The sequence below is a fragment of the Ooceraea biroi genome, chromosome 4 (genome assembly GCF_003672135.1).
Source record: "Ooceraea biroi isolate clonal line C1 chromosome 4, Obir_v5.4, whole genome shotgun sequence".
NCBI classification, from domain to species: Eukaryota; Metazoa; Arthropoda; class Insecta; order Hymenoptera; family Formicidae; genus Ooceraea; species Ooceraea biroi.
Window position 1 is genome coordinate 13956878 of NC_039509.1, and position 13487 is coordinate 13970364.

The following is a 13487-nucleotide window of genomic DNA, read 5'->3' on the forward strand; positions in this document are numbered from 1 at the left end:
TAAATTGAAAGCAGAAAAATGCGAATGCAGACAAGTTTTGATGTATCGCCTGTGGGATTTGCCGGATGTCCCGTCAGAATGTCGTGAATTCGTTGCTGAAACTTAGAGAACTTAACTTGAAAAATTAAGAAAATCGAAATTGATTTCTTCCAAGTTTTATTCTCTCACTATAAATACATAGTAGTACGGAGAATAATAAAAAAAAGTAAAATAAGATTTACAATTTATTCCTTTTTAAATTTGGCAAACTACAAGATAATAATTATACGAGATAGAATAATATTCAATAATATACAAGTTTGGAAATCGAAAATCTCATGTATTCAATTTTCCATGATGCAACTATTTGTTTTATAAAATCGCATTTAATTTCGTTAATATATCAACTATCGGGAAAAAGATACCATTACTTTTACCATCGAATTCGTTTTGCGTCGCGCTATTAATTTGATAAAAATGAAAGCCGAGCAATCAAAGTCAGAGACGAATCGACGAGCAAAGTTCTTGCCTGACGATCGCTTCGCTATTGGTCCATTAAACGTTCCAAGTTCGCCGGCGTGCTCGCTGGTCATTCGTTTCAGCTAATGCATCGTGCCAGGACGAAGTTTTAATTCGACAAATACGAAACGACGACGACGACGACTACGACGATGGCGGCGGCGGCTGCAGCGACAGCGGACACCCGATGCATTACCTACTTAAAGACAATGGCGTGGCCGCAAGCGTTTTCGACAATGTATTACTGCCGAGCGGGGAGATACTTTCCCTGATTCCCTTTAAATGGTGATGGTGGCTTTGTTTTTAATGCGCGTGACCCAGTTGGCCCAGCGTTCCAGTTTGCCCGCTGCGCGTTGCACCTACCAACGATGGCTTAAAACGAATTTACGCGTGCATTCGTGACGATCATCCCGGATGAATAATTCGAGGTGAACGTGGCACTGGGCGATGGCAGTTTCTCCATTTCTCCTTTTTCTTATTATACCGCATTACGGATGGATCGAGTAACGAATTACGCGCGTCACAGTCACCGACGTGCAGGCCAATAAGAAGAGATGCAAGGAATGTGCCGAGCATTCCGTTCGAACTCTAGTATTTCCAATTAGCACTTCCACGTAAATCACTCCGCGGAATTCGTCTTTTCGAAACTCGATACACAACGATGCCACTGGCAAGTAGTAATTGTTTACTAATTAACGACGTCTCGAGCACGCTTGAAATGATGGTGGAGTTGGCCACGCCGGCGCAGGCCGGAGCGATACTGTGCAACGGCGTTCTTCTTTCTAACGACTTGATGTTAGTCCACGCCATAAACCGTTTTACTACATCTTGCAAATTGAGATTCGTTTTTCGGCTATGCTGGGCGGCGACGCGCGACGTCGATCTCGTGCCGTCGTAAAAATTGCACGAGCGTTTCACACGTCTCCCTGCCATCAGCTTAAGAGCTCTACGCTCCTTCTTTCTCTTTCTTTCTCTATTCGCCTCTTTGTCTTTCCTTTTAACCAGTTTGAAAAAAATTCAATTTTTCAAAGTTACTACATTCTATATCCCTTCTGTTAATTCGTTTCTCGATCAAATAATTGTATGCTTTGCAAGAAAATAATAAAGGTGTTACTAATTGATTAATCATGTACTTATAGTATAAAAAAATCCTCATAGAAAGCATCCTATAAATGGCCGGAGCGTTAATTTGCTTTATCTAATTATGTAAACTTGCATAGAATGCTATTTTTATTCTGATTGGAAAATTCGAAAAATCACAAGAGGCTCCACTCATGAAGATTTCAGATTTGATTCCGTCGAATTCTGGCTTCGATATGATCCCGTGGGAAGCCGTAGATACCAGAGGGGCCGGAGAAACGGCAATTGACCTGGGACACCCTGTATGGCGGAATATACGCGATAAAATCGCCCCGGCGGCGTGCATGTGGCGACCTGCATGGACCTGGATGAAAAGTGGAGCACGGGAGAATTGCGCCGTGACGGCGCGACACAAAGCAGTTAAGTGATCGATCAGTCCTTAGGTGTGCACCATCTTTGCGACTGACCCCCTCGCGCGCGCGAAGCGCCCCTTTCCGCCCCTCTTCCAGGACGCCGCACCGCGTTATATATTACGTGATCCGTGCCACATAACAACGTCGGATGTGCATCACATAAAGGCATGTCATTTACGGTGGAGACCGATTATGGTAGCCGGGTGCATGTCCGGTCGTGTTACATAAAAAGCGTTCGTGTACCCGGCACTCGGTTGCAACTCCCGAGAGTGATACGTCTCTCACGTCGGAGACTGGCAAATTGGCCAAGCTCGCGGGCGAATGAGGCGACTCAGCTTTTTAATTTTGAATGAATTTGAATCGTAACCATGAATTTAATTCACTTAACTGCTACAGTAATATCCACTCGGAAAATGCCCCGCCACTCTCATTACATCGTCCTGTATTACGGACGTAATGGAACGCACATGTACCTGCGTGCAATGCAATTCCAACGCGTCAACTGCTAAAAAGTTATTTCACGCATGCTGCGTATTATAATTTTGGCGGTGATCGAGGCAATTCGAAACGAAACATTTGATTATCGTAACGAGATAGTAGACTTCTCATCATGCAAAAGGATTTTGACGAATGATTATAATGATTCCTAGTGTACGACAAACATTCAGCTATGGCTGACTATAATCATCGTTAATAGCAAAGGAGTCAACTGAAGTATGTAATAATAAAAAATATAACGTTATAGAAAGTAATTGCAAGTACGTAAGAAGAGTATTTTTATCAAAGTCGCATAGTCTGAATTGTCAAAGAACTTTAATTATGTTCAGCATAGCAGCACCAAGTCTGTGTCAATAACTTCTACAGAGGATGTGACTGAGTCAAAGAATTTAACGAACAAAAAACGCCGTGTAATGTCGTACAGTGTGCAATTTAAAAGCATAAGATTCAGAACAGTAAAGTAGATTAGATTCTATGCTGTTTACCACTAATCTTTTTCTTTTTAGTCGAGTCGTTTTAGAAAAAGTTTGCATCATCTGTTAGTGAGCGCGGAAAGCGAAAATTAAATAGCGAAAATTCCCTCTCGCCCGGAAGGGTAAATAATTCACAGTGTTTGAATTTACGCACGGTGCGAGCAGATTCGCGCTACGGGGTGGCAGCGTCGAGGAGGCTCGCGCTAAAATAATTCAACAGCGCCGTTTTATCGATCAATTTGCAAGCTCACTTCTCGAGCGTGAGCTGTCTTTGTAACTGACCCGATAACTTGCAGTGTGCATCATGTGGCCGCGCGTTAACCGTTCGCGCAAGCAACATAAACGCAACTGTGTGATAGACGTTGTACGGTGCGTTTATAAACTTTCTCACGCATGCACGCACACAACGAGCGTCGTCCTCGCGGGGGTAGATTGCATATAAAATAATGAAAAACGGCACGCGACCATGATAACATCCTCGTGTGACCAACTCGGCGCGGTTAACTAATTAACGTGCGTCACAACGACGCGTTTATTGAAGAGTAAACGCGGAATTATGGTGCCCCATACGCATCAAGAATTTGAAAAGAGGTCACTTGTGAAACACAGTGCATTCAGGGAATTTATTTGCATTACGCTGCACGGCTTTGTTAGATAGAGGAAAGCATGAAGCGTGTATTTTGAAAGAGTTGCTGCTGTTGACACGATTTAATCTCATCTCTTGCAGCATCGACGTTTCTTTTTTATATTTCACAATAGCGATGGTACTCGAGTTAATAAACCGACGATATTACGGAACGGTAGAAATCTTGTAAAAATAATTACGTCGTAACACATCGTTATTGCGCGGGATTAATATTAACACGTATTTGACGCTGAAGTTTAGAACGACTTAATTAAATTAAATCACGATTCAGTACAGATCGCTTGGATCGGAAAAAAAAGGTAATGAAGCTTTACGGCGCATGTGGTTTTTTTCTTTTTTTCTTTTTATTTCCCAACAATAATCGTTGCGTTATTTTAAACTGCGCATCGTGGCCAGTTAAAAGCCTGCTTTTTTAAATAAATTGCCATAAACTGTGATTAATCGATTAACTCATGGCGCATCGCGGCCATATATTACTGTTCCACGCCAACCCCGCTGTTTAGCATTATATTATGCGGTTACAGCCCGTGCAAGTGCAACTATGTGAAACACGCTTGCATAATCGATACGCGCGATTTCGGCATATTAGCAGCGTAAGCAGGAGTTTCCCGCGAACAATGGCGCGCCGACAATACGCTTCATTAAAAGTTAGAAATACCGCGAAAAATAAGACACGCAGTTACGCTCGAGCATTCGGCGAAATTTTAACGTCTGCAGACGATATCGACGAAACATTATTACAGCAATTATCGTAATTATGTAGCGGACTTGATGTCACCATAGATATTCCGTGTGTTTAAATATGAAACTGGATTATTTCAATTGAAAGGATTCCATTGTTCGCGCGGGCATCTGGTTATCACATTATTTTCACTGCAATGTCATTCACTCCCACAATTTCGTCTACATGATACATATGCGCGTATGTGGATCTTCTCTATATATTCCATATTACTACTTTTTGTCAGATTCTCCGTTTATTTATGGAAATCTCCCGACTACATTTGCATTATTTTTCATAATGATGTAGTAATATAAATAGATATTTAAGCAAATGCTTGAATTGCATCATAAAAGTTTCACGTCGACGTAGGTACATTTTGAAATGCAATAATCACATTGAGCACTTTACGTTGCGCCGATGTTGCCAATTAAAGGAATACGCGAGCCGATATATTCACGTTGAATTCTATTCAGTAAATCGCAACATGCAAATAAAATGATCACGTTATATTCTACCGATTGGCCATTCGTCTCTGGATGCATTTCTTTTCGAGTCGATTTTAAAATATCAAGATATTAACTGGACGATCGGGCTCAATCCGTATTTTCATGACTAAGCGATGTCCTTTTGGAGACTATTATAATACGCAGCTGGAGACCAGACGATTCGCCGATCTCTGTGACGTTGTTCAATTTATGGGTGCCGTTTGCTAGCCAATCGTGGGCACTTCCTCACTGTCACCGAATCATTTCAAGAGATATTGGTGAACAAAAGCAAGATGGGCTCTCGTGCTCTGTAGCTTGTTCAATGTTCTGTATAAATGCTAGCTGTCATGAATGTAGTTTCTAAATTAGATTTGCGAATATTACAACAAATCACTTGATAATTTTGTAGCAAGCGCTGTTAATTCAGAAGTAATCCAGTTTTACATGATGTTTAACTGAAAACTGCAAACGATAATATAACTCCTTTTTGATATAAAATTTCTAATTTTTTTGCAAGTATACTAATTGTCGTTTATCTTGAGTAACATCCTGACGCATATTTTCTGTCAAAATACGGAATTGACACAGGTGTCACGTATTCGTATAAGATTTTCCCTTTATATATACGCCAGTCTTCCTTTTACGAATACGCGCAATACCAAGAAGGATAAAAAGATTCGAGTGGCGAAATGTAGGTTTACATTACCTGTTATACATAAGAACGTCGGGTTTCCATAACCGATGTGGCGGTATTCTGAGATCTCGCACACCTCCATAATCCGAGACGTTCCATCTCATGTTCACATCGTTCCATTCCTGTAATTAAACGAAAATTATGTAGAATTACAAATTATGAGCGAGAGATCGCATTGAAAATAACGAATCTGTGCATGTGTTGTATTAATACTTTTTTTATACAAAAATTTCCAAGTCCATTCACGGGATAACGTACATCCATGACGTATAAATAAAGACCGGAAATGTTTTAAGGAAATGTCGTTTTATGATTTTATTAACTGTCTGTTCGAAAGTTCGAAGGTTTCTCTTATCGATGCGAGTTGTGCATTACACGTGTGCAATGCAACGAACGCGTTGATTAAGGAATCTTTATGGCAAAACTAATACAATCGATGGAGAACACGAACACGTTAATACACAGCCGTACACACACACACACACACACACACACACACACACACACACACACACACACACACACACACCGATACATACATCGAAATCACGTTCGAATCACTCACTGCATTCTACCCAATGCGATGTTGACACTATCGATTTTTCAAGCGGTAAGTGCCGACCTCTTCGCTTTTCGCGCAAATATTCCAGACTACATGGTATACGTCAAGTAAACACTACAAGCTTTCAATTTAATTCTCGTCCGGGGAATTTACGAACGCACAACTTGGTGCAGCGAATCCCGTCCTTTTGCTCGTGTAATGCACAAGCTGCGCCTCTGGAAAACCGCACGACAAGCGCGTTGTCCACGCAAACAAATTCGATAAAATTACTTTACTTTGTCCGCTTCGCTTTTATCTCTGGTCACTTACTTGATGTTAATAATTTCGACGTGGCTTCTCTACTGAATTCTCGTTAGCTCACGCCTGTCCGCAGAGACGAACCGATGAATTGCCAAAATTGATGTTAAAAGCCTCCGGCGTACATTTAACCGCCGTCTTTTGTAACGCGGACGTCCCGTATGCCCGCGGCTAATTTTTTAATGCAGATTTCGACTGATGTTTCAGGAACGTGATATCGCGTACGGTGAATAGCCCTATCAGAATACATTTCCGACATTATGCAAATGTCACGGCGGCTATCTCTGCGACGCGACGTCATCGCTGGTACAGTAGCGCGTTTCGCCGGACATTGCGGATACGACGGCCGCTAATACTTTCCCCGCTTTCGGGAACATTTTCCGAACTTTCCCCGAACTAAGTTCGCTTTGCGGCTCCTCCGAAGCGATTTAGAAACTTGGAAGTATTCGCGGTCCGGGTGCTCTTCGCTTTAGATTTGCAATCCTTCGTCGGCGGAGCGGAAATGAGACAGACAGGATCGATCTGGCCAATGTGGCCGTAACAGGTCGTCGCGCTTGTATTTTCGACCGAATCATTCTAGCAGGATTATTCCGGTCGCTAGATAAAATCAGAGGATCAGGCGGGAAATATGATAACGCTTACATTGATTACATCTCCCTTGAATGATGTTAAATGGTCTAATAAATTATGATAAATGTTTCCATTCTTGATTGCCTTTTCATGTTACGCATCATGTATACTGTTCTTGCATTCGTTTAAAACCATTCAAGAATCGACGGAGTTTATTTTCATTGTTCAGCTTATAACATACAGATCACGTATGTATCTTCACTGTCAATAACTACTCTACTGACAACTTTCTATCGCTTCAGATGTCGAATTTATCGCGAATACGTATCTGCATACCAAGCAGACGTGAACATCACAGGTCGATTTGATTGTCAATGATTAAACGAACCCATTACCGCAAGACTACGCGAGAAGAATGCAGGAGAAATTCCTGGAGATTTCCCAGAAGATTTCTCGGTAGAATGACAAGACTGGGAATACTTTTGATACATTGTAACCGTCGTCGTGAAGTTCAATACGCAGTGAGGCCGGATAGTTTCGTCGGCTATCGTATTGCACTCGCGCTGATTAGTCACTGACTCGCCGATTGATTAGCCGCTGATGGAGTGTGCCGCGAGATAATTAATAACGGTGCGCGCAGTACAGTGTGGCGGTTTGCGGAGCCGCGCGTACGCCATTATTATTGCATAATCATCCACGCGCATGTGGAAAGCTGACACAGCTAATTGCCGCTATATTGTTTCTATGTTCATCGCCGCGGAAAAGTCTCCTGGACTCTCCTTTTTCAGGCGCGTGTCGCTCTTTTCCTCTTTGCCCCCTTTGCACGTTGTCTTTGCACGTTGTTTGTCCGTAAATCAGATGATCCTCGCGTAAAAAGAAAACTCGAAATAAATTAATTACGTGTTGAACGTTATCTCTCTTTCTCGAGAATCTTTTAATGAGAAAAATTCTCGATTCGGCGTCTCAAATTTTTCTCCGCTCGCCCGAGGTGTAATTTTAAATTCCGTCCTGCTCGCGTCGTATCTACCCAGAGCTTATCCGTCATTACGGTTCTTTTGTCTCGACGTACTCGTATTCTCTACTGAAGAAAAAAAACTAATTGAGTCATCGAGCGCAGCCATTGAAGGTAAATCCTTCGGTTCTACGAGAGCATCTTAATGTCGACCGCAGGACAGGTCCTCTCTCGTATTCTGCCCAAGCCAATTTGGGCGAGATCAATCCTCTCCTTCATCTCCCGACCGTATCTTTTTACACATGAAATCGCTCCTCATCGTTTTGTTCTATGAAAAGTGGGATTCCCGTGCGCAAGCAACGATCCGTCTGTCTTTTAGGTAGGAGACAAATACCGACAATCTCTCTTTCTCGTTTCGTGTTTTTCGACTGAAAACTGCGCGTTGGGCGATGCGATGCGACGTCGGTGAGCCGGATGTAAAAGTAACCGGATACAGGATAAAAGTCACACACGGGAGATCGAAGTCGAAGATGGGAGTCGGCACGGAATTCCGCCGCGAGACAGGAGCCGCGATCTCGCGCGAAGTCACGCAGATTGCGAGCGAGGCAGCTTTCGAGATGAACGCCATTTACAATTCGCGCCTTTTGAGACGCGACCTATTTTCCGAAGAGACGGTATTTTTGCGGGGGGAGAGGAACATTTCGATCTTACTTCCTTTTTCTGGTTGGAAATATGGCGGAAGTATGTGACTCGCGAGTGTCACGTACCTTTCGTCACCGCTGGCGCCTCATCACGTTCCGATCACGATATTTGCCCGCGATGTAATCTTGAGATGAAGATCATTTGCGCGACTAATTTTCGTGAGGCTCTAATGGCCCCGGGGGAAAAACGATCATTTGCGACAGACACGTCGTTAAGCTGCGCGGTCGAAAATAAGAGTAGTATAAAAGACGAGCGTAAAACGAAGTGATGACCTATGTTAACTTGGCACCCCACTTTTAATAAATTAAGTTTTGAATACATGAAGCCTTTCGACGCAATTAGAAACAAAAATAAAGACTCTACAGACAACTATAAACAATTCTGAATTAATATGTAATATTATCAGAATTTGTTTATCTTACAGTCGAGTACTAACCTAACCATTTCTGCAAAATGCTATAATATTTGTTGCGTATACTACAAACAAAATTATTTTTACTACAAATAACTACAACAAAATGCTAGCATTTCGTGTATTCAAAATTTAATTTATTAAAAAAGTAAGTGCTAAGTTCACCTAGATGATGTGATGATGGCGGAAAGCTATAAAATCTAAAGGCATCGTGCTGGAAGTGTTTTTCATCTTATGATTTCGCGCCATTCTCTGTGCGCTATTATGTAGTCCGCGAGTACAAAAGGCAATAGAATAGATGAGTAGATAGAATTATGCGAAGATAAGAGAATGAGGCATGAGCACAAAAGCAAATGTTGTCCGATACTAAGTACATGCGAATAACGTGATTATAGCGATGGGTAGTCCGCATAATCCAGCAACTTCCATAAGAAATTTTTCAAACTCTTTAGATTAAAAAACTTCCCTCGAAGTTTCCCTGTAAGCTTGATATATTCTTAATACTGCGCGTTAGTCAGGAGCAACGTGTAGTTTTCAGTTTATCATTTGAACGAGACATGATCTGCGTCTACATAAGAGTTACATCTTTTCTTTCGTATGCACTTACGTAATAATTATGTAATATTTATATTCTGCAGGGAGTAGCTAGTAAAAATTATAAGTAAATTATATTTTATCAAAGAGTCAAGAATTAAATGCGCCATAATTATGCATCAACACAGACGAAAAGTGGGAAGTTATGTGGTTTAATAATTTGCATTTCTAATCCGGTCTTAGCATAACTCTGCGATACATAATATATGCGATATACGATATACAGCAGCCTAATATTCCTGAGCTTAATTGCTATAATACCGTGATGTTTGCTAGTCTGTCTTATATCCATCATACTATTTCTGACATTATAGATTCTTACGCGATTAAATCGATCTTTTATTATCTTGTTACAAAATTTTGCTAAACTCTGTTGTCGCTATTTTATATATAAATTATTTATTATAATTGTCGAAGTAATGAGAAAAGGTATGAGGAAAACATCCTGCAAATATATCTTTTTATAAAACATATCTTTTATTTTGTATAATTATTACGTGTTCCCATCATGCAAGAATCTATTGTTCTTCGCGGATTACGGCCACCAGGATTGACCTTCGCCGCTGCGGAAGAAAAGCAAACATATAAATGCGTTTTATGAGTCCATGGGAAATGCCTTTTATGAGTTCACATCCATTACCGGTCCGACTGCTCCAGACAGTCATACTCCGTCTTAGAAAGAACGGACGATGCTATAAAAATCGAACATGAAATAACAGTCATCCTTCTGCTACAGCGACAATTACGTATCTGCAAGATATATGCCGGTACCCGCGGCAACGAAATACAGCGAGACATTATCGCGCAGAACATTTCGTTCGAGGAGGTCTCAGATAAACGAGGAAGCTTAATCGAATCACGAATTCCTTCCTTCAGGAATCTGTGCTTTTTTTCATCCATCTGAACGATTTCGACGACACGAACACTAGGGCGACAAGGTCGAAGAGTTCTCGGTACCAAGGGGTGCCTCCCTGGGGTTTTAATCGCGCGTCTGCGATTAAATTCGCGGATCGGAATTCGAGTAATTCCGATTACCGTCGTGGTTCCAATTCACGGAATGTCGTTCGCCATTTTGTCGCATAAAACCGAGCGATGAACAGAAGAGGAGACGAGCGAGTACCGTCGACGCTCGTCGCGGAAAGATCGATCTACGGCGTCGCGATGTCGACGACGATCCCTCCGTTTCGTTTCCGTTTCTTCCCTCGACGAAGTTGTCGATTAAAGTAACGAACGACCGTAGCCAAAAAAGTAACGAACTTTTTCGCGGGACAGAATTGCTCTGAGAACGTGACTCTCTCGAGTCAAGATCGAAAGGGAGAGATAGGGGAATTGAATATTGCCCCTTCTTTTTACGACATTAAAAATATTAACAATCAAAAAGTTTGATTCGAGTTTTACGTCAAATTTTACTTTATTGCATTCAGTAGAAAGAAATTATTCATCAACCAAGTAATCGTTGTCTATGATTAGACATTATTATTGTCTATGATATAGACATTATTCAATATTGTTACCTGTACAATATTAAATAGTCGTTACAAGTAGCAAATCGAAACAATCTTTTTCTCTGAGTTAATATATAATATATAACGTCTCAGAATTGACCGATAAGATAAGACAGTTTACTATTTCTCATGAAACTTGCAATTAACTTCTTCCTCGAGAATATATAACAAAGTATCTCGAAAATTTACTTCATAAAAGCTCTTTCTTTCATTAGCTCGAAAACCATTAATACTTTGGCATTTTTATTAAGAAAATGGCTAGGCTTTTCATAGCGCACATTTTATGCTAAATACTAACTAAATTTTTTGACAGTCAGTATATTGTATCGACCCGATACAATATACAATATTTATAACAATAGGAAGAGATAAGATAGTAAATCAATTGTTTCATCAATCGAGAAACGCGATTAGAGGAGAATATTCAGCACTACCTTCCTTAGAGGAGCATTAAAGCTTCAGTGGATTATCCGGAGAATACAACAATAGTGTCTGAGACCGCGATCGTCCTTTCGGTTTATATTCACAAGATGTTAATGAAATTAATGACCGCATTGCTACGTGGCTGAATCCCCCACTGAAAGCCTCTTAAACCATGTCCACGTGCATTGCAAAGCAAACCACGACCGTATGTTTCAGCTTTATTAGGATGTATTTGTGTCGCAGAAATATCCGGATAGAAAATAATGTCGCAATAAATACTACAAAATTCCTATAAAATATCGACGGTACTTAGTATGAAAATGAAATTAAAATGGTTAAATTATTAAAAAGTTTATACTATATGCATTATGTGTTTTCATTTCTTTATATATCTTATGTCACGTAAAAGAGATAAATTAACACTAACGTTAAAAGACTTAATATTTAATAATAATATTAACAAGATTTAAGTTTGTTTTAATAAGACATTTAATGATTTTACTAGACTCTGAATGAAAACATCCATCACAAATATTACTATCTGAGCTCCTTAGACTATCACGTATAGAAACACAAAGCGTCATATCAAAAATTGCCAAAATTGCAATTAAACTGTCTGTATTAGAAAGACTATCTAAGAATACGATTTGATGAATTTCGATTTACTAAAGAGAAACTGACATCTTTCCTCCGATAAAGCTCGTCTTATAACGTTCCCTGTAAAGAGAAGATAGATTCTCGACTTTATGATTAATAATAAGTTTTCTTAAGTCTCTTTGCAAAGGGCGTAATTATAGTGTTTCACGTAGCTTCTACAAAAGATGAAGGGCAAAGAATGACAAAGGAAGTAACGTTACGCAAGTCAGTGATGTCGGGATGCGTAAACGTCACGCTGTGTGATACGAACTCGCATCGCAGCACTTTTATCAAAGAAACTGCAATAAGCTTTTGTTGCGCAAACCGACTGCGACCGCCAGAATTCTAGATCGATGATGGACAGGGTAAAATACAAGATATTCCGAAAAGATGTATACATATACTTCCTTTTACCTTCCTTTTTCTTGTTCTCCAATGGAAGAGTCTGAAAGGAGAAACTCCTTGAAGAAATGTGGTGCCGGCTTATTCTTTGCAAAAGTTCCATTTCAGGTCTCTTTGCATCTTAGCTTGTTTGCGTTGTACTCGCCCGTATACCTTGTAACAGACATCGCGAAACAAGAACATAGAGAAAACGCGACTTTGACTTTTACCTCCGTTTCTAACAAATCTGATATATGCATGTATAAAAGTACTTTCTCGAACACACGTGTGTTTAATGCATATTTGGGATATCTCATCTTTCCAAGCCAAGCTGCGTAAATAGCTGGATGCTGAATATCGTAATTGCTATTTATCACGAAGAGGCCGGAAACGAGGCTAGAGCGAAAGGATGCCCACCCTCACATCACATATTCTATCACTGAGCGAATGTCGTAGCCGACGACAATTTACCGTGACGCAACCATTTCGGCACGAGCCATCTCCGGGGAGACGGAAACTCTTTCATCTGATGACCCGGCCATCCATCGAGGCTCCCCCTCGGACGTGGATTTAATTTAACGAGACGCTGAAATTCAAGCCACGCTTGACAAACGAAGCACCAACTCGCTTCTCCCACAAGAACATGACCCTGTGCCGGAATACATGGTGTCCGTTATCTCTCTGATGTTACCTTAATTATATCTTCGGAGAGGAAAAGGAAAAGTAGAATATGCCTCATATTCCGAGACCCGACAACGATCAGGGTACTTTACAGATAAAATTACGCCCGAAAATAGAACAGGTAGAAAAACGTGTGTTTCAGACTACCACAATGAATAAATAAAATACTGCACAATTCATATATGTATTCTCCAGGTGTAACAAAGCATTAAAACTTTTTTAATGAGAATATATTACATTTTCAAAAAGTTTCTATTTATA

General features: G+C 40.6%; 1 protein-coding gene across 2 annotated transcripts in view; it reads right to left on the reverse strand.

Moving 5' to 3' along the window:
* Nucleotides 1-13487, reverse strand: part of LOC105278276 (neuronal acetylcholine receptor subunit alpha-7) — a 180096-nt gene that overhangs the window by 36704 nt on the left and 129905 nt on the right. For both annotated transcript variants that reach the window (XM_011337260.3, XM_026968794.1), the window contains one exon: nt 5524-5633. In XM_011337260.3, the coding sequence (XP_011335562.1) occupies nt 5524-5633 (110 nt within the window). The remainder of the gene's footprint in view (nt 1-5523; nt 5634-13487) is intronic.